This window comes from Sebastes fasciatus, chromosome 4, assembly GCF_043250625.1.
Source record: "Sebastes fasciatus isolate fSebFas1 chromosome 4, fSebFas1.pri, whole genome shotgun sequence".
Lineage (NCBI taxonomy): Eukaryota > Metazoa > Chordata > Actinopteri > Perciformes > Sebastidae > Sebastes > Sebastes fasciatus.
This window is the reverse complement of record NC_133798.1, coordinates 5,519,966-5,541,711: the sequence shown is the minus strand read 5'-3', so window position 1 is coordinate 5,541,711 and position 21,746 is coordinate 5,519,966. Positions and strand designations below refer to the sequence as shown.

The following is a 21,746-nucleotide window of genomic DNA, read 5'->3' as shown; positions in this document are numbered from 1 at the left end:
TAGCACGGGAATAAAGTTAAAGAGTAACTAAAAGAAGGATCATGTATAAACTACAGCTCTATAGTTCATTCCTGTTTTAGTAGAAATGAATAAATGAGTGTCCCTCTCTGATCCTCTCTGTAGAACATGTGTGTGTTGGAGAGCGATTTGGAGAACCAGCTGGGGGAGTTCCACATTAAGATGAAAGGTAAGAATGAAAGATCGATGCTAGCTACAGTATGTTCAACTTCACTCTTCCCTCCTTCCTCTCATCCGAGTACGAGTTTTTTTTTCTTTTCCCTCAGTACTGTGGGAATATGGGTTACCGGGGTCGCTGTCACGAGCCATCCGGTCTTTGTAAAACCAAAGTGAGAGCTGCGTCCGTATACTAAAAAGTTGCCTGAGAATCATCACATTTTTAGGTTTTCTTCAGTATCAAAGTGATCCGGTGATAGTTGTCTGTACATCCATGGGTACATTGCAGACAGGAACTACTAATAGCGAATTCGGCATACCTTTAATGGTGCCAATTTGCCAGAATGTAAACAAATATCGCCTAAAAATGCAGTACTCAAAAGAAAATACTAGTACCTACCTACCTGTAGCTGACGTTACAACAGCACGTTTGATGAACTTTTATGGGGTTTTACCTATTCTTTCTCCACTTTTTTCTGTCTTCATATTAGCTCCCAAATAGGTTTGTGTGTTCACTTTTTCATCTATCATAACAAAAACATTTTTGACACATTACCATTTTCACACAAAAGTCCAATTTGAGATGATTTTAAAAAAAATAAAAGACGCCATTTCAGCCAGGATTTATATTACAGAAGCACCAGCAAGTTCACAGAAAAATAGGATATAATTGTGGTTGTAATCATTACTGTGTTTGGGGTGAAAAATTACCCACATACATACGCGCTCCGGATGGGATTAAAATCAGTGACCAAAAATCGGTAATGTTAAAATCACCCCATCTCCCTGAGAGAAATAAATCTAAGGTTACTTCTGTTTCTATTTCTCTTTCAGGTCTGGCTGGATTTGCTAGATTGTGTGCTGGTGACCAGTATGAGGTTAGTCTCTTTCTTTCTCTCTCTCAAATTAAAATGTATTTATTGGCATTACCATAATCAGATACAGTATTGCCAAAGCACTGTCAATACTGACAATACTATACAATACACAGAAGAGGACAAAGAAGGACAAAGACTGTGTGTGTGTGTGTGTGTGTGTGTGTAGGCTACATGTGTTTGGGTTATTAACCCAAATTATAATACAAATAATAAGAATAGAAAAAATAAATAAACCTCATTTGTGTCAGTGTAGAACTGATGCCTCTATATGACCTATATAAGCAAATGAGTCCATCGGCAAGAAGATTGGTTATTTCTATCTAGTTATTCTTGATGCCGGAGGAGCTCTCAGGGGGGTGGAGAGCGCTACTCCTCCTGACCAGGAGCAGAGCTTCATCTCGCTGCTGCGCCGGTCCCTGCTGGGAACCAACACCGACACCACGCTGCTGGAGACCCAGACTGTATTACTGGGCCTGCTGTAGGGAAGGGAGGCACCGGAGAACCAGAACCAGGACTGCCCGGGGCAGACTGTCAGACCCTGCTGTAGTAAAATGAGGGCTTTTCTAAAGGAACTCTGGTGCTTGGAAACACTACCGCTTTTGTCCACAGGTACCACCAAAGTCAATATAAAATGAAAGTTCCTCGTAGTAGTTTTAATATGTTTCTGTGTTAAACATTCAGTCATGTGGTCAGGTAGTTTTTTTTTTTATCTATGTATCTATGGTTGCCACGGTGTACCATCTTAATAGGGCCAAGTAGCATTGCATTTTACTTTGTGTGTGTGATTTTTGTATTCCAATAACTGCATTTCTGTCCTAAAAATCCTGGTAATCCTAAAAAGAAAGAAAAGATAAACAATTAAGATGAACACACACACACACACCTCTACTGACATGCAGAACTGAGACTGATGTGGCGCGCATGTGTGTGTTCAGATCTTTATGAAGTACGGTCGGCAGCGGTGGAAGCTCCGAGGCAGAATAGAGCTCAATGCCAAACAGGTGTGGGACAGCGAGGAGATGGTGTTCTTGCCACTCGTCAGTGAGTTCCTCTCTGTGAAGGTCAGTCTTTCCCTTTGTCAATCTTTTTGAGTTACTTTGGATTTATTTGTATGTTTACTTAAAGGTCCCATATTGTAAAAAGTGAGATTTTCATGTCTTTTATATTATAAAGCAGGTTTAAGTGCTATATAAATACTGTTAAACTATCAAACCGCTCAATATACGGAGAAATACACACAGCCCGTATTCAGAAGTTGTGCATTTGAAACAAGCCGTTCACATTTCTGTCCATTTGTGATGTCACAAATATACAATATTTAGACCATTACACGGTTTTAAACGTAAACATTCTAAATGTGTCACAGTTTATTTCCTGTTGCAGTGTATGTAAATAACATCAGCTGCTAGGAAGTTAACATGGACCCAAGCTGTTGCCTAGCAACATAATTCCGTTGCAATTCCATTGAAATGCACTAAAACGGAGCGTTTCAGACAGAGGATGAATACAGGTATAATCAGGCAGACAGTATCAGGAAAATAAAGTTTTTTTTTTAACATCACAGCATGTAAACATGTTCTAGTAGAAACACAAAATACAAGTATGAACCTGAAAATGAGCACGACATGGGACCTTTAATTCTGATTCATCAATGACAGAGTCCTGGTCTGGAGCACTACTCCTGGTAATGAAATAGCCCGTGCATACTTCACGTTGTCTCTTGGTGTCTTGTATTGGTGAATATGCCCGTGTTTCAGGATTCTGTACTAACTAGTCGGTCCTGTCTTATACTTGTTGTGTTCCTTTTACTTCTCTGATGCCTTAAATGAGGCACCAGTGGGGACAATAATGTTTTACTTCTGCTGATGTAGGTCTCAACCTGAATGATAGACACACAAATTGACCTGTTGAAGGCAGCAAGACTTTGGCAACGTGACCAAACTATATTTCTGTGGTCTCCTAGGTGACAGAGTTGAAGAGCTTAGCCAATCACGTGGTTGTGGGAAGTGTTTCCTGCGAAACTAAGGACCTGTTTGCTGCACTATCCCAGACGGTCGCCGTGGATATTAATGATCTTGGGACTATTAAGTTGAGCCTCGAAGTCACCTGGAAGTAAGTTTTGCAAACCATTTCTGTCAGTGTACTGAAAATGATTCTGAGCTTCATGAGTAAGGTTTGTTCATTTAAAGTGTTAATAATTAATAGAACATTGCTTAATGTCTCTGTGAAGAACTTTTAGCCAAAATCAACACAAAGTTTTAAAGCTTTAAATATTATATAGAATGTTTATTTATTTTGTTTGTTTTTTGTCTCTGTCTTCCCCTTCCTCCATTCCTTTTTTACCCCTCTATCAGTCCATTTGATAAAGACGACCAGGGGTCAGTGTCGAGCACTGTCAACAAAGCTCCAACCGTCAGTAAGAGAATCTCGACAATCTTCAACCAGAGTCCACCTGACACGCCATCTTTACGTGAACAAGCCTTTTACGTGAGTTCTTCCTTAGTTGTTCTCTCCAGAGTAACGTCAGGCGGATGCTTTTCAAAAGAGTGATACTGGAATATTTAACTTGAAGCTGCTGATTGCTGGTATTTAGTGCGACATTCACTACCCTTATATTTGATTAATATAATATATAAATCAGGTGCAGACAACTGAGGAATGGCCAGACATCTTTTTTACATAGACTCTATTCCCTTTAGTTTTCTAAGAAAATTAATGTGAAAACAAGAGGCAAAAACGTTCTCATCAGATTCATCACAGGTCTGGATCTGGCCGTATACTCGCGGAGAACAGGACAGAGTTCAGATCTCATGGTTTAGAGTCGCTGCTGTAGAGGGAGAATTTGAGGTTTAGCCAACAACCACCGTTTCCCTAACTGCTCCGTTGCCCTTTGTTCCACCCTGCTGCTACTTTGACGTGCAGTCTCTGTCTCGGAGCCTGACCAGGCGGCAGCACTGGCCGCTGCTGGACATCTTCAGAGACACACTTAGCCAGACCTGTTCCTGTAGTGACAACTCACCAACGAGACCGTCCAGTGCAGTAAGTCATTATGGCGTAGAACCCCCCCCCCGGAGAATGTAGGAACACAGAGGCCATTGGTATATTGACTAGTGACAGTAGTGATGGTGTAGAACATTAGAAACCTAGAACAGTAGTCTCTGTTTGTTTGTGTATGGCTTCATGGAGCAACGAGGTGTGTAAGCAAGGTTTCCAAACATCTCTTCAGCTGCTTTCACTGATTGTGAGCTTTCATAAACCTTGTTTAGTTCGGTTGAATCGAACCCCGGAGCGTTTACCTTCTCGGTGCGGTTCGTTTGGGCCAATCTTTTAAACTGTGCTGCTCTCTTACAGAACATGCTCCGCCGTCATGAAGAGTTAGAGAACGGAACGGCTTGGTCTAATTCGTCTGAATCTTCCGACGACTCCTCCAGTCCTCGGCTCTCTGTAGGAGGGCTACGCAACTCTACACATCAGAAGGTAACACACAACACAACAGACAAGGTACCTTATTTATGATCCGCAGTCTCGTGCCTGCAGTGTGCCTTTCTATCTAGCCCACTTCTCTGTTTATCACTGTATCATTCTCTTTGTTAAGTACTGGTTTGTAAGCCAGATAAACGTTGGAAGGGACACTTTGGAACCTTGTTCCTGCTGAAACCTGCGGGTGCCTTTCAATGTGTCAGTGCTGCTCAGTCATGGTTATCCATGCAGTCATCCCTGATGGCTGGTCTAACATTGTAATTTATGTGTCTATAATAACGTCTTTCACTTTTAACAAAGAAATGAGATTTCATCGAGCTTCCTGTTTGTAAGTGCAAACAATCACGGTTCACAGTTAGGGGACTTTTGCCTGCTCAGCCTCTCTGGAGAATCTGCATCCTTTGTTGTGGCAGACTGTGACCCAAACCTTACCCATGTCTGTCATTAGTAATTGAATGGAAAGGATGGCAGTTGTTTGCATGTAACACAGGGATGTAGCACAGGTATAATGCTTTGTTTTACACACGTAGGCAAAATTGTTGGTACCCTTCCGTTAAAGAAAGAAAAACCCACAATGGTCACTGAAATAACTTGAAACTGACAAAAGTAATAATAAATAAAAATTCACTGAAAATTAACTAATGAAAATCAGACATTGCTTTTGAATTGTGGTTCAACAGAATCATTTTAAAAAACAAACTAATGAAACTGGCCTGGACAAAAATGATGGTACCCTTAACTTAATATTTAGTTGTACAACCTTTCGAGGCCATCACTGCAATCGAGTGATTTCTGTAACTCTCAATGAGACTTCTGCACCTGTCGACAGGTATTTTGGCCCACTCCTCGTGAGCAAACTGCTCCAGCTGTCTCAGGTTTGAAGGGTGCCTTCTCCGAATGCAGGTTTCAGCTCCTTCCACAGATGTTCAATAGGATTTAGATCAGGGCTCATAGAAGGCCACTTCAGAATAGTCCAATGTTTTGTTCTTAGCCATTCTTGGGTGTTTTTAGATGTGTTTTGGGTCATTATCCTGTTTGAGGACCCATGACCTGCAACTGAGACCAAGCTTTCTGACACTGGGCAGCACATTTCGCTCCAGAATGCCTTGATAGTCTTCAGATTTCATTGCACCTGCACGGATTCAAGACATCCTGTGCCAGATGCAACAAAGCAGCCCCATAACATAACCGAGCCTCCTCCATGTTTCACATTAGGTACAGTGTTCTTTTCTTTGTATGCTTCATTTTTGCGTCTGTGAACATAGAGCTGATGTGACTTGCCAAAAAGCTCCAGTTTTGTCTCATCTGTCCAAAGGACATTCTCCCAGAAGCTTTGTGGCTTGTCAATATGCATTTTGGAAAATTCCAGTCTCGCTTTTTTATGATTTGCGTCCTCCTTGGTCATCTTCCATTAAGTCCACTTCGGCTCAAACAGTGACGGATGGTGTGATCTGACACTGATGTACCTTGACCTTGGAGTTCACCTCTAATCTCTTTGGAAGTTGTTCTGGGCTCTTGGTTACCATTCGTATTATCCGTCTCTTCAATTTGTCATCAATTTTCCTCTTGCGGCCACGTCCAGGGAGGTAGGCTACAGTCCCATGGACCTTAAACTTCTGAATAATATGTGCAGCTGTAGTCACAGGAACATCAAGCTGCTTGGAGATGGTCTTATAGCCTTTACCTTTAACATGAAGGTCTATAATGTTCTTTCTAATCTCCTGAGACAACTCTCCCCTTAGCTTTCTGTGGTCCATGTTCAGTGTTGTACACACCATGATACCAAACAGCACAGTGACTACTTTTGACCCTTTAAATAGGCAGACTGACTGATTAAAAGTTTGAAGACACCTGTGATGCTATTTGCAGGACACACCTTAGTTTAACATGTCCCTATGGTCAAATTATTTTCAATCCTTTCTAGGGGTACCATCATTTTTGTCCAGGCCAGTTTCATTAGTTTGTTTTTTTAAATGGTTCTGTTGAACCACAATTCAAAAACAATGTCTGATTTTCATTAGCTCATTTTCAGTAATTTTTTATTTATTATTACTTTTGTCAGTTTCAAGTTATTTCAGTGACCATTTTGGGTTTTTCTCTCTTTAACGGAAGGTTACCAACAATTTTGTCCACGTCTGTAGGTCTAGGGGATTTCATTACCACTAAGCCTTACGGCTGTAGCAGCTACTCACAGGCCATACATACAAGAAATGCCTTTGACTGTCAGTCAACAGAAAAAAGGATGCAGGCCCTACCCGCACTTTTTTCCCTTCCTGCCACTGTGGCAGACAAGTATTTTTTTTTGTCTGCCACTCAGAAATGTTATCTGCCACTTTTGAAATCTCTGCGCTAAACGAAGGAATAACATTTTAGATCTGATGTCATTCAATGTTCGATATATTTTCCATAAAAAACTTTATAAACATGGTAAATAACAGTGTTCAATTACACCTTAGCTTCTGGGGGAGTCCTACTTTTGGGGGGAGGGAGGGTACTCTACACAGTACTGTACTTTGCTATTGTCATCTATAGTGGTTATTAGCATAAAAACACACAATTCAAATGATTATTATTATTATTTAAATATTTGCTTTGATTAAAAAAAAACTTGGTAAGTTGTTAGGAAGTTAAACAGGTCATAATTCCCTCATTAATATCTATTTTATATTGATGTGAAAACATCTCCTTCAAACAAATTTATTCAAGTTTTTCGGCAAAAACTTAATTTTACAAGATTACATTTGAACGCATCATGATAATGTTGTAATTTACCTTCACCCAATAGTAATTTTACTGAGTTTGAACGCCTCATAATAATAACTCAATGGCACCTATGTTAACCTTATTAGCTCCGTTATTTATCCAAGCAGGACTGTGCTACCCACCGGCTGATAACGGGTAACGTTACTAACTCTCATCCTGCTGATTTCAACACAGATTTGTTGTTCACAGTGCAGTTTTATCAGGGAAAACATAAGGTGCTTCCCCTCAGGTTTAGTAGCGCTATGCTTTTGAATGCTTTTTTTCTCTCCGCCGTGTCTCTGGTCCCAAACAAACTGAAACATGATACAGCGTGCGTATGCGTCATTGTGCAGCGTAACTGTTGGAAAGCATCGATAAGAGGAATCGATAGTCACGGAGGCATGAGATGCCAAGAAAGCGGACAACTACGGTTCTCTATTCACATCACTAGCGTTTTCCCTGCCTGCCAAAGTGGCGGATGGCCTGACAATTTCACCCGCCACTGCCAACAATTTACCCACATTTGGCGGGTGGTGGGTGCTAATTTCAGACGCTGGCTAAAGCCTGGAGCACACTGCCCGCTTCATGCTCGCGTGACGGCAGCGTCGCGTGTTGTTTTTTATTTCGGCGTCCATGTTAACAGGTTAGAGTGGACACACTGCCCGCATGAGACGCGCGTCTATTTTATAGAATAGAAGGCTCGCCTATTTTACACGCGAGCCCCTCGACGTCTCAGCTGCGTGTCCAGCAGCAACAGACAGTGAAGGTGATCTATTGACAGTATATGAACATCATACCAGCAAGATTACCACAGTTTCCATGTCTAGACATCTGTAGAATATGTCACAGACAGTGAAGGTGATCTATTGACTGTATATAAACATCATACCAGCAAGATTACCACAGTTTCCATGTCTAGACATCTGTAGAATATGTCACAGACAGTGAAAGTGATCTAGTGACTGTATATTAACTTCATACCAGCAAGACTTTACTACAGTTTCGAGGTTTATCTGTAGAATATGTTACGGAGATGAAAAAAAAGTAAAGTTAAGTAAACTTGTTTTTAAATCAACACTTCCTGCTTTCATTTAAAAATAAAAAAAAGCCCTCAGGCGTTTTTTCTATAGACAGAATCCCTTCATTTGTTAACACAAGGCTTTTATTCTGAAATATGAGCAGGCAGTGCTGTGGAACACACAGTCACTTTGGGAGCTCAAAAAATTTATAAAGTTTGGGGTTTAAATCAACATTTCCTGCTTTCATTTCGAAATAAAAGCCCTTAAGCGGGTTTTCTTTGCACAGAATCCCTTCATTTGTTAACACGAGGCTTTTATTCTGAAATATGTGCCGGACAGTGATGTGGAACAAGCAGAGAGTTGGAAAGCATCATAAATGAATACAGTACGGAGTTTTAATTGTGGATTATTACTATTATTTACTAATTACCACACGTTTCTGAACCTTTCTCTGTCTAAAATAAATATAAATTATATTTATCATGAAGTTAAATGGCCATTAAAAGGCAAACTCTATGTAGAAAGAAAGGGCTGTCAGCAGCACCAGAAACACAGCTGACAGGTAGCAGACACGCTCCCGACAGGCAGCTAACTCGCGTCTAGTGTGAACACCCTAGGTGGGCATCACGCGGCCACGACGTGACGCTGCCGTCAGGCGAGCCTGAAGCGGGCAGTGTGCCCCAGGCTTAATACCCACCCTTTTGAGATTAACAATCAATCCAAATGACAAGTTTCCCCCTGCTGGCTGTTAGAACGAATGCAAAGATTGTCGCATGGAAGAAACAGGTTGTTTGTCACACTTATAACACTCATAAGTTAAGTTATTGACTATGCTGTTATCATGTTGGGTTGGACTCCCCCTGTGACTCAGTGTGTCCATGTCTCACTTGCTCTCTAGGGAGTGGTGGTGACACCAGACATCCAGCCAGCTGTGAGCGGAAGTTCCTCCCCACAGCGCGACATCTCATTTTGCCCCAGAGACTCCGCTTCCTCGACTCCAAACTCCACCCCCAAAGTCAGCACCGTCAGTCCCAACACATCCACAGAGCAAGCACAGAACAACAGGTAGTGTGTGATTTTGGTTTCTGCATGCCTTTTTTGTTTGTTTTTGTTTTTGTACAATCTTTCTGAATCACATTTGTTGTTACATTAGCCCATATGCAGAGGGATGCATTTACATGCTTGGTATACTGTATAGTGTGCTCTGTTAATACTAAAATGAACTGATATATGAACTAATTTACAGGGACGAGGAGAAGGGGACAGTCACTGTGATGACAAAACCTGACAGTGAGGCAGAGGATGCAGGGAAACAGGCTTCCGTAACAGTGGATGGGGTGGTGACCAACAGCCACGCCTCACGCAGCTACTCGCGCTCTCTGAGCCACATCAGTGAAAGCAGCGCTGATGGCATCGTGTTGATGGACAGGTCAGCCGAATCAGGAGAGGTGATGTCTTTGGCCTCCGTCGTCTCCGTCAATGACATTGAAATGGAGATGCCCAGAACTCCTGAGCACAGGAGCACTCCTGCTGCCACAGACACTGACCTGTCACCAACGAGGCTCGGTGTCGCCGAAGAGAACACAACAGCCGACGACATCACGGATCAACATCGACACAGGAAGCGACAGGACACGTCCAGCTCTGTCCTAACGTCCTCCTCTCCCAAGTCTGCAGGACTGGACATTAACACTCCGTCTCAAATGAACCCTCAGCTAGAGTGTGACGCACTCCCGGAGAGCGGGGATGTGATGTATGTCGCGCGGCGGGTGTCGGTGGAGGAGGAGATGCCAGGTGCGGGAGCAGATTGTCTGTCCGGGGAGGGCGACGGTCCGGTGGACAGCGGACTGGAAGACGCCCTGGCAGCTGTAGTGTCCTCTCTGGATGATTACAGGGGACAGTTCCCTGAGTTACAACTACTAGAACAAGAGCTGAAGCTGCTGCAGGTTACGCTGAAGGTGAGGATGATGTGTTCACAACGTTCAGTGTCATTTTCACTGTACAAACGCAGTCGTTTTAAGCCCAACCATGTAGTTCTTTCCTAAACTTAACTATAGTGGTTTTGTTGCCTAATCCTTAAGTGATGCCAGGGGGGTTGACGCCAAGAGGCATGACAAAGCGGCGGTATGTGACGAGTTGGGATGAGAACGTGTTGGAACTGCTGTGGACGGGGGCAGCAGTAAAAAGGATTTTAGTAACCTAAAAAAATCAATATCAGTTTAGGGTAAAGGCGAGGTAAAGCAGTGGAAATATTATATACTTAACCTGTACCCGTGCTGGTACTCCTGTCTTTTTTTCCAAACTCCATCTACTGGAGGTAATACACTGACTATGGAGAAGTAGCTCATACAACCACGATGAGAAACACCACGACTATCCTGTGGGCATCTAAAGACATACCTGACTATTCATCTATGGTCTGACTATTGATCTCTGTGTATCTCACATCTTTGTGTGTGTGTGTGTGTGTGTGTGTGTAGGGCGGTAGTCAGAGCCGTTCGCCCAGCATGGTCAGCCTCACAGTGGAAACAGCTCTGGGCAGCTTCGACTTCCTCAACACGTCCGACTGTGAGGAGGAAGACGAGGAGAAGGGCGACAAGAGGAGTAGAAATTGCAGGTCAGTGCTGTCAAATGAACTGATAACTGAAAATAGTGAAACCCAACTAAATGCTATGGAGAACTTCACATTGTTCACAAGATGTGTGATTTATGAAAACCGCTGCACACTCTTCATCAGTCAGTAAAAAAAAATGGCATGACCTTAAAGGGTAACTTTGTTTTTTTTCAACTAAGTGACTAATAGGGACAACAATTTTTCACACTGGTCCAGTATTGAGGGAGAACGCTGCACATGTTATCATTTGGGGCAACCGGGCACCGTCATTTTACGACCACTAACAGTGATTGCAACCTCCGCCAAGGCCTAAGGCCTAGGAAGGAGGTTATGTTTTCACCAGCGTTGGTTTGTTGGTTTGTTGGTTTGTTGGTTTGTTGGTTTGTTGGTTTGTCCGTTAGCAGGATTACTCCAAAGGTCCGTAATGGAACGACTCAGACTGTTATTAGAAGTGTCTGACAACATTATGGAAAGAAACCTCCAGACAAATAAAACGTCTTTCTTTACCTTTCGCTTGATCCGGTCTGTTTGTTATTGTGTCACTTGACATGTTGCCGGAAGTCAACGGTGGAAACGTGAGTGAGAGTTAGAGAGGGGAGTGCCGGTGTTGTCAGAGTCTGCTGTGTTGGACTACAGAAAGCGTAGCGTTTGTGTTATCTAAAAGATTTTCAGTGTCATGGCTGAATGATTCCAACAATGTGGATGAGATGCCAGATTTCACTACGAGACTTCTCCTTGAGGGAGATACACAATAACAAAGCGAAAGGTAAAGAAAGACATTTTATTTCTCTGGAGGTTTCTTTCCATAATGTTGTAAGACACTTCTAATAACAGTCTGAGTCTGTCAGCGGCAAAAACAACAAGCGCTGTCAGTGGTCGTAAAATGACGGTGAGGAGTTGCCCCCAGCGATTTCATTACAGCCCGTTTAGTGTCTGAAGCGTTCTCCCTCAATACTAGACCTATTTCAAAAATGGTTGTCTCCATTAGTCACTTAGACACCAAAACATGGGAAAATAGAGTCCAGAGGTCTGTACTACGAAGTGAGTTCAACATACCCAGGGTATCTTCTCGTTATCTGGCTTCACTAACCCTAACAGCCGAGATCCCGCTAAACGGTTCTACGACGCTGGTTATCAACTCGGTAAATCAACCCAGGGTTTCTCTATCTGGCTGTGAGCGTGTTCACATGAATGGGACGGTGTTTGCAGCATCTGACCAATCACAGACATGGACAAGTCTACTGGCTTGCAGACAGACAGGCAGAGAGACACATTTTACAAAGGAAGAGCAAACTATATTAGACAAATACGAAGAAGTTAAACACATAATCCAGACTAAAAGTGACAGAGTTGAAGCTGCCAAATGCAGGAAGGACGGCTGGCAAAAGAAAAAACTCCCGATGTGTGAATGCGTAAATTAACAGACTTCTTAATTTAATGGAACACTCAAAAGTCAGATATAGTCGTCTAGATATAAATAGCTTTTAGATGTGTAATGAATGAATGGTCTACACTTCCTTATGCCCTTTAACAAAGATGTGGTGTGTGTGACTATTACAGCCTTCTTTCAGCTGCGTCCCCGTCTCCGGCGGTGTGAAACGGACTTGAGATGCAAGTAAAAAGAAAAATATAAACAAATAATTCAAAACGGTGATACACCCAGAGCATAAATCCAGCTGTCCTTCCTGCATTTGTCAGTTTAAACTGTGTTGTTTTTAGTCTGGATTATGACTGTTACTTCTTCATACTTGTGTGATATTATCATACGATCCGCGCACTGAGCTCTAATTGGTCAGTAGGAGGTGCTTTTAATACGAGTTGATCTCTTATTTGGAACATAACCTGCTCCGGAGAAGGTTAGGTGTTCAGCATCAGTTACCATGGCGATTTACCCCGGTAAGAAGTGATCCACCTTCGTAGGACAGAAAACCCTGAAGTTAGCTCGCTAACCCCCAAATCCTGCTTCGTAGTACAGGCCTCTGGTTGAAAAAGTGACCCTGTTACATAACTGTCAGAATATATTACATACATATGGATGACTTAAGACATGTTCCTATATCAAGTAAATCAGCTCTCTGTTATTGCTCATAGACATCCAGTAACATCCAGCTCCTGTTGTTGAAAACTCTCATTGTTGTTGAAGAATCTTGCTGCCATCTAGTGGAGCTGTGTTGTACCGTCGCTGGAGCACAAACAGATTGCTCTGTTGATTAAACTGGTATTTGTAGCTGCGTGAGCACGCTGGAAAAAAACCTGTTGAGCTATAAATACTTCCTAGAAATAACATAATCACATTGAAATGTGAGGATTGAATTTCACGGCTTGATTTCGCAAACTTTTTGCCATCTCTTGTCGTTTTTTGCAGTACCATTTCACTATCAGCAGGTTTTAGTGGTGACTGGGGATGCACTTATCCCACTGTTTTCCTCCTGATGTAGATTCTTATACCTAAAGCTAAAAACGTACCGGTCTGATCCCAGTGCTCTTTGTTTCTCTATGCCTCACTGTGGGAAAGTGATTGGGGTCATTATGTGAAATATTTCATTTCAAAATGTATTTCGAACATGTAAAATAAAAGAAAATAAAAAATAAAAAAGGGAGAATGATCATACAAACAAGTGGACAGCCAGAAAAAAAAGTTATATTTACATACAATGAAAAGCATAAGTAAAAGAAATTGTCAAACACTTGATGCCTTGGTTTACATATTCAAAAAGGAGTTAGAAGAAGTCCAAACTTATTTAATCCCACCCCTTCCCCATAAGTCATTCATTGATATTTAACCAGCTTCCTTATTGAGCTAAACATATACTCTAATTCATTTTCCTAAACTTGTCTAAATATAATAATTATTACCTTTTATCTCTGTCATACAAAAATATAAATCAATAACTGATATAATTATCCTTAACAAAATATAAATTCATTATCAATCCAGAATACCAAATCAAAATCAAAATACAAATTCATTACTTACATATTTATCTTAATCATATTGACTAGTTGTTATCTTTTCGTATATGCGCATATTATTATTTATAATATACAATACACACATGTAATACAATATGCAATATATATATATATATATATATATATATATATATATATACACACACAATACACAGCATCCTACCATGCGTATAAAATACAATATAAAATATGACATTAACATTAAATTAAATGAATTAAATACATTAAATAACATTCGGCTTGAACTACACATCATCATTTCTTACCCATAAGTGGAGTCATTCATACATCAACATCCTTTTTAGGTTCAGATTTTAAAAGGGACCTATTATGCTTTTGTGTTCTTTCCCTTTGCTTTAGTGTGTCATATAGTTTTTTTGTGCATGTAAAAGGTCTGCAAAGTTACAAAGCCCAAAGTCCAGGCCAAAGGGAGTTACTCTCCCCTACAGAAACACTGTTCCTTCACTGCCTGAAACACCTTGATTGAAGTCCTGCCTTTTCTTCCGTAACGCGTTGATGTTACTAATACCCCTTTCACACCAAGGGATCAACCAGGGTTTCACCTTAATCCATCCAATGGTGTTTCAGCCTACACCAATGTGGTGGACAGACAGACAGACAGACAGACAGACAGACAGTTTTGGTAGACATGCTAGGGTTAGGGGTAGGGCAGACTAACCCTGCACAGGAGTCCACACTTTCAAACATATTTGAAAGGCGAGTTTATCAAGAAAAGTTGTGAGTAAAGGAAAAGGCGACATTTACTAGAGCTGCTGCTGTCAGAACAGAGCTACAGACTGCTCAGGGGTCAGCTGCAATACATACAAACATTCCTGTGTGCAATCATACTTCACTTTTTTACTTTATACACCACCACTGTAACACTGTCTTAAGGCTTTTATATATTGATTATGTGTTTCCTGTTTTATATTGTCTGTTGTCTCGTGTGTGGACTAATAAACTGAACTGAAGTCAGAGCCTTCGGAGGCTCAATTCTGACACTAACGGTATTAATGGAAGCCTCCCATAACAAGGTGGATGTCATTGAACATTCCTCCTGTGTGTCCGTAGGTCTCTGCGGGACAGAGGCTGGGACAGCCCCACCTCCCCCCTCACCACAGGCTGCACCACGTTAGACTGCTGCCTGGTGGACCACCTGAAGAACTGCAGCACACAGCTGTTGGTAGGAGACAATGTCCTCAAAGTCATTTCCCACACTCCAGCAGAGGTCTCTCGCTGCCTTATAGTACACATGCTTGTGTGACATTGCGACCTTGAGTTCAGTCTGTCAAGGTTCCAGCTTAGCAGAGAACGCTTGTTGTGCCAATCTATCTTAGACATAAGAAGCACCTTATAGATGAATAGAGGTCAAAAAGTTTATTTATCATATATACAATTTGAATTTGAAGTTATGTTCTGAAGAAGCAGGTGTGTATTATCTGGCGTGAACATTTTAAGTGTTATTAGTGGTTGGCATTACTTTTTCAAAAGACAGTTAAATGACTTTGTAACCTGTGGAAATCAATAAATCAAAGTAATACATTCTTTAAAAAGTGGCGTTAGCAGTTCTAGTAGTTGCAGTGTTTGTGATAGTTACGGTAGTCTCACTGCTGCGTTATTCGAAAAGTAGCGACGGTTGAAATACAACATGAAGCCGTTTTTTCAGTCATAATTGTGGTGCTAGTCCTAACACTACATGTTGTAGTAGTAAAGGCAGATTATCTGTGGAAACAGTCCAACATAAGACTGTACCGTTATTTGATAAACATGCCGTATAATCTCTAAAACTGCAACATAACCGTCTTGTTAGAGGCGGACCACAGAGGACCAAATGAGTGTTTTAGTTTGAAAGATTCACTGTTTTGAATATGTTTTGCGTCAAGTGATGTGTGACATTATGTCTGTAGTGTCTGGGTATGTTTGGTCCGCTGCGGTGTGGAGAGATGTACGCCTTGGACAGACTGCTGAGAGAGGCTCGAGTCCTTGAAATCATCCGACGCATCGCCAAGGACAACCCGAGACGCCACAGACAGCCTGCTGAAGGTGAGCTCTAGCATCCATACATGTGTCTGTCTGTGCCTCTGCTCTCTGTTTGTCTCAACATTACACGCAGCCATCTCTTTGATATGCAGAAGAGCCATTAAATCATCAATCGCCATGGTGTCACATATGAACACTTTCCACTGACAAATTGAAACCTTAATAGCTCTTTTCCACTGAGCCCTCGATGGGAGTCCAATGACGGTTGACCAGAAATTGATTAAATCTAAAATGTTTTCAGAATCATCTTGTAGTGTATGGTTTAGCTGTAAAATGAGACGCCGTCGCGCCGTGAAATCTGGTGAAGGAACGCCAAGTTCCGGTCACATGACCGGAGCACAGCCAATAGGAACGCTCTCTCAATGAAATGACCTGTGATTGGTCAAAGTCTCCCGTCACGGGCTAGATTTTCTAAAGCCTGAAAACAGAGCCATGAGGAGGTGCAGAAGTCTAGTTTTTTCTCAGAACACTTGAATTACAATATGATGAAAGGTTATTATGGAATTTTTGCCCAATGATGCCAAAAATAAACTGCCTACTACCCCCCTATACTTCTGGCGCCCTTGCTCTGACCACACCCATCTTCAAACTCTGCCTTCATTTTGATCTCAACTACACACCTGTAGTTTGTTGCCAACTCTCTCTTACCTTCCACTCTCAACACTCTGTCCTATCTTCCTCTGTCACAGTGATACCACAGCTGGGCCTGTGTCTGGGTGCTGTGTCACTATGGCAACAGTGCGTGGGGCAGGGCAGCGTGTACAGTGTCTCTGCTGAGAGCTTCCTGGTTACGCTGTCTACAGCCTACTCCAGAATACTGCCAGAGAAGGCCAGCAACATGGCCGACACAGGTACAACAACATCTGTGTGTGTACAGCACATGGTAGGGTGTGTGTGTGTGTGTGTGTGCGCCATGTTAACGCCTGTGTGTGTGTGTGTTTGTCCAGTGTTCTTGTGTCTGGTTGAGCGAGTGCTGGACCAGAGGTTACCACGGCGGGGCAGCAGCAGAGATGGAGTGATGGTGACGCTGTTCCAGCTGTGGAGTTACCTGGAGGCCAACAGCATCAGTGACATGGACACACTCATCACTGAGCTGGCAGAAGAAGGTATCTCTCTCTCACACACACACACACACACACACACACACAAAGCTAAATGAATGCAGTAGAAGCTTCTGATCAGTGACAATAATCAGTGATAACCTCCCTCCAACAGTGTGGCTGGTGCAGAGCCTGGCGTCATGTGACCAGGATGTGATCGTCCACGCTCTGCGGCGTCCTGCAGAGTGCAGCCTGAGGAGAGAAGGACTTCACGCTGTGGCCAAATTACTGAAAGACCCACGAGGCAAAGTGTCAGCCTCTGCCAGCTCTGTGCTGAGGAGCCTGGCTGCCCAGCCCAAACAGAGAGAGCAGGTAACAGGACACAGAGTGTGTATGTATGTGTGCACAGTATGTTTCAAATACTCATAGTTTCACCAAAATCTTGCTAAGAATATACCATATTTTAAACATATTTTTTAATCACTAAATTGTCTTCTTTTTGACATTCTCTCTGACCTCAATCTAATTTGAAATACTGAGAATGTCGCTCCAAATTTTGCTGTTTAAAGGGGACATATCATGCTCCTTTTCAGGTTCATACTTATGTACGTATTTTGGGTTTCAACTAGAACATGTTTACATGCTTTAATTAGGGATATGCGCGATTAGCCGATTAAACGTAGCTACCCTCGCTAATCGGCACCAAAAATAATTGTCAGTTAAACTTCTTATTTTATTAATGTACACATGTAAATTACATATTGACATATGTTGTCTCAGCTGTTGCTGTGGAGCAAAGCTTTGATTGAGGCTTCGAATGTCTGTCATCATATTTTATGACGTTATCGCCCTAAAAGAAAAATGGGTAAATATGATTTGGTGTTATTGTGGATGTATAAATGTAATTTATGGTGCTGTTATGCTAGACACCCCCGTTAATACAGGTGTGTGTGGGAGAGTACACAGGTTTTTGATCACAGTGAAAAAGTTGTTTTTGAAAGACTAAATGCCGACAAATATGGATTGAAGGAGAATATTTCATTAGATGTGAGACATGTTGGGAATTTTGGAAACGATTACATCTTTCTTTTATCAATACATTTTTGACTTTTGGACTGAGGACTGAAATAATTACAGAGACGTTACAGAGACAATCGAGGGCTGAGCGCCATGTCACTCGCTGTGTGTGTTTTAGAGAGAGCGAGAGAGAGAGAGAGAGAGAGAGAGAGAGGGGAAGAGAAGGTGGAAGGTCATAAAACTTGCATACTAAGATACTAATGGTAGTCAATAAGCGATGTCAAACCATGACTCCTCTTAGACCACAGTCCCCGCTGGCGTTTCATTAAAATATTACACCACACACTGCTGGGTTTGTGAGGCACATTTTTCATGATATGTCCCCTTTAAGTTCAAATAAAATAGAAGGTCTGAGATAGGATAGGGCGCAGCCATGAGTTTAGGAATTGCTTCTGTCTTTTGAAACTTAAGTTAAGATAGGACAAGCAGTTGGGATATATTTCTGTAATGAGGCCCCAGGGCTTCATCATGAGATCAGTCAGTACATAATAAGGTGTACTGCAGAAGTCAACATTGTGTATGTTCTCCTCCTCAGGCTTTGGTCAGCTGTTTGGAGCTGCTGGAAGATGAGGATGTGGACACCAGAGTCTGTGGATGCAAGGCCTTAGCTTGTCTCAAGGTACAAAACACAGTTTGTGCTCTTATCCAGAACTGTCAAAATACTATCAGAATACTATTTTTGGGCAACATTGATCTAGTTTATGACGTGACAGTGGTTAATGTAACGGCCATAAAATTTTATCTGTCTGCAGCTTGTGTTTACAGTATAATACGGTATGTCCTTATCATACTGACCACTGTATCCCATCTGTTGTCATTCCAGGCCAAAGAAAGCATTGATCAGTTAGTGTATCTTTGTCGGACGGACAAGGACGAAGTCCGAGATGCTGCCAAACAAGCGCTGCTAGTGCTCGGTAATAATAATGATCACTTTAGTTAGAATGATAGCTAAACGATACATTTCCTGGATAAACTGTTGTAGCAAGTCGTGATTTAAAAGCTGTGCATAATTGAATCATGTAATTGTAATAAAAGCTCATAATGTAATAAAACCATAAGATCATAACGTAATAACAGTTTTGTGCATAATGTAATAAGTTATTACATTATGAGAACATTATTACATTATAAACTAAGCAAAGAAAAAAGAATAAATTCAGTGCAGTCATTTAAAAAAAAAGAGGACTCTCCTTGTCTTCTTAAAGCAGAGGAACCCTCTAGTTTTACATGACACAAGTGGAGTAGTTAATTCAAAGCAACTGGACTTTGTCTGTTTGGTCAGGAGGACATTTTCATCAATCAGTTCCATATTGATGAAGCCTCTTGGATGTGAGACTACAAGATATCCAAATGAGAACCTTTACAGAGATGATGCTGAATTTAATATACTGGTGATTTTTAACATCTGAAATACTTGTTCCATGCATAACTAGAATGGCACTCGGAGAGCGCAGACCTCCGCCCACCTCTCCGTTCAGCTGGCGCCATCATCCACGTGTATTTTTGTTTATGTTGAGATCAGCTGTACGTAGCAGAGCATCGTAAAACATTCCATTCAAACTGGACAGAAACAAAGTAAAAGTCAGCTAAACCGTCGTCGTTGCTCTTTCCAACAATCACCAAGTATGCTTTGGTCGAACTCAACTGTAATTTCACAGAGTTTAATGTGAAAAAATGCTGAATCTACAGTTGTCCCTCCCCACCCCCCCGCTCTCTCTCTGTATCGGTCTCTGAAGGAAAGAGGCGGGGTCACGGGGTCATCAACGAGTCATCAGCTACACTGCGCATGAGTTATACCCAGAGGTCTTAATGTTCTGGCTCATCGGAATCCTTAAAAATATTCCTGAATCCGGTTCATGATCAGGATCCCCACCAAAATCTAATGGATTGTTCATTGTGCCACACCACACCCCTCCAAAAAATATCATTCAAATCCATTGTGGACTTTTGGAGTAATCCTGCTAACAGACAAACAAACAAACCAACGGCAGTGAAAACATAACCTCCTTCCTAGGCCTTGGGCCTTGGCGGAGGTAAAGATTCCAGACTGGAATCATTATGGATGGAACGATTATTTCACATTTCATCTCTGTAAAGGTTCTCTCATTGTTCTTTTTTTTGCTTAGTTTATAATGTAATCATTTTCTAATGATGTAATAAATTATCACATTATACACAGAACTGTTATTACTGTTATGCGCTCATGGATTTTCTTATATTGAGCTTTTATTACAGTTATACTATTACATTATGCGCAGTTATTACATATGAGTTGCTACAACCGTATATGTACCTGTGACATTGATTGTTTTTGAACTATGGTGACTTAAAGAAGGCTTACCTGTATTTTTTCATCCATTCATTTTTTTTTTTTTTATTCCATTCATTCATATATTTGTGACATAGGACAATAATTAAGGCAGAAGTACGAAACCTTGCTTGTTTTCTGCCATTTGACTTTGTCCAACACAAATGTCTGTGGAGAGCATGAATGCATTCATTCATCTGTCCGTTCTTTCATTCCACTTTTTGTTTTTTTGTTCTTCAATTAATTGTTTGGAGCAGGTGAGGAGGGGAAGATGGCCCACAGACACGTGGAGACGTCTCAGGACAGCATACCGAGACTCTTCGCTCCGGGAAGCATGGCCAGCACAGCTTTCTAACACTACACACACACACACACACACACACACACAATATGAATGTTGTGTTTTGGCAGTGCTTTAACACAATATCACAATGAGAATATAAAGTTGTTTTTTTTCCTCCCCATTACTACCACTAAAACATACAAAGACAAATATAACATGTGGTATAGAGTATATACACTGTCAGAGAGGTTGTAATAATACTCACATCAAGGATAGACATTCTTCTATACACTGGGCAAACATTTAAAGTCAGTAAGCTACAAACACACACCAGTTTATATTTATCAAGCGTTGCCAACTACTCAGTTGGGCTGTAAAAGATGCCGGGGAAGAATGTACAATGGGAGCAGGCTTGAATGGAAGGATGGATAAAGAGAGGAGTAGAAAGTAGATACTGAGGGAAGAAGAAAAACTGGTCTAACTCCTTCCCATCGCTGCCATTCAGCCATGGCCCCGACACAAATACTTAATTATTTTTGAAGTACGTTAGCAAAAGCCTAGAAAGCTATTTAAAGTCACTTTGTAAGATAATTCACATTTTCTTAGCCTACTTAGTACCCAAAATGCTGAGTTTCTTATATTTTTGATAAGTTTTATTACTTTGACTCGCTGTGGTTTTGACATGGTGAACCAGTAGGTATACCGAGAGCAAATATTCCATCTACCCCAACCATTACATAAAATTACTTTTCTTAAATGGATACTGTTGTCTCTTGTTTAGGCTGAAAGGCGTTTTTGAACAATGCTGCTCCAGATGTACAGCTTGTTCTGTGAAGGGACATGCCTGCAAACTGAACAACACATTTTCTCATGCAATTCTGCCTTTACTATAGCCATTGTGGCTCTCTACTTGTGTTTGTTGATTTAATTTTTTTTGCCAGATGGCTGTGGTTACCTGCACCAAGGCTGTAGTCATGACAACTCAAGACAAGTCAGAGTCTGAGCGGTTTTGTGACAGAGTCACGGCCGAGTCCAAATTAAACCAAATCAAGACAGAGACCAAAAAAAATAAAACAAAAACGTGCCGATTTAATATCCTTCATACTGTTTTTTGTAAC

At 41.5% G+C, this 21,746-nt stretch overlaps 1 protein-coding gene across 3 annotated transcripts in view; it reads left to right on the top strand.

Annotated features, from left to right (window-relative positions):
* The window catches only part of ripor1 (RHO family interacting cell polarization regulator 1), a 67,976-nt gene extending 46,268 nt beyond the window's left edge, over positions 1-21,708 (top strand). For all 3 annotated transcript variants that reach the window (XM_074631608.1, XM_074631607.1, XM_074631609.1), the window contains exons 8-24: positions 124-187; positions 1,009-1,052; positions 1,988-2,113; positions 3,016-3,164; positions 3,407-3,539; positions 4,404-4,529; positions 9,192-9,358; positions 9,540-10,251; positions 10,774-10,910; positions 14,952-15,063; positions 15,788-15,923; positions 16,610-16,771; positions 16,868-17,026; positions 17,136-17,332; positions 18,573-18,656; positions 18,861-18,951; positions 20,603-21,708. In XM_074631608.1, the coding sequence (XP_074487709.1) occupies positions 124-187; positions 1,009-1,052; positions 1,988-2,113; positions 3,016-3,164; positions 3,407-3,539; positions 4,404-4,529; positions 9,192-9,358; positions 9,540-10,251; positions 10,774-10,910; positions 14,952-15,063; positions 15,788-15,923; positions 16,610-16,771; positions 16,868-17,026; positions 17,136-17,332; positions 18,573-18,656; positions 18,861-18,951; positions 20,603-20,700 (2,697 nt within the window). In that variant the 3' untranslated portion in view covers positions 20,701-21,708. The remainder of the gene's footprint in view (positions 1-123; positions 188-1,008; positions 1,053-1,987; positions 2,114-3,015; positions 3,165-3,406; positions 3,540-4,403; positions 4,530-9,191; positions 9,359-9,539; positions 10,252-10,773; positions 10,911-14,951; positions 15,064-15,787; positions 15,924-16,609; positions 16,772-16,867; positions 17,027-17,135; positions 17,333-18,572; positions 18,657-18,860; positions 18,952-20,602) is intronic.
* Positions 21,709-21,746: the final 38 nt, after the last annotated feature.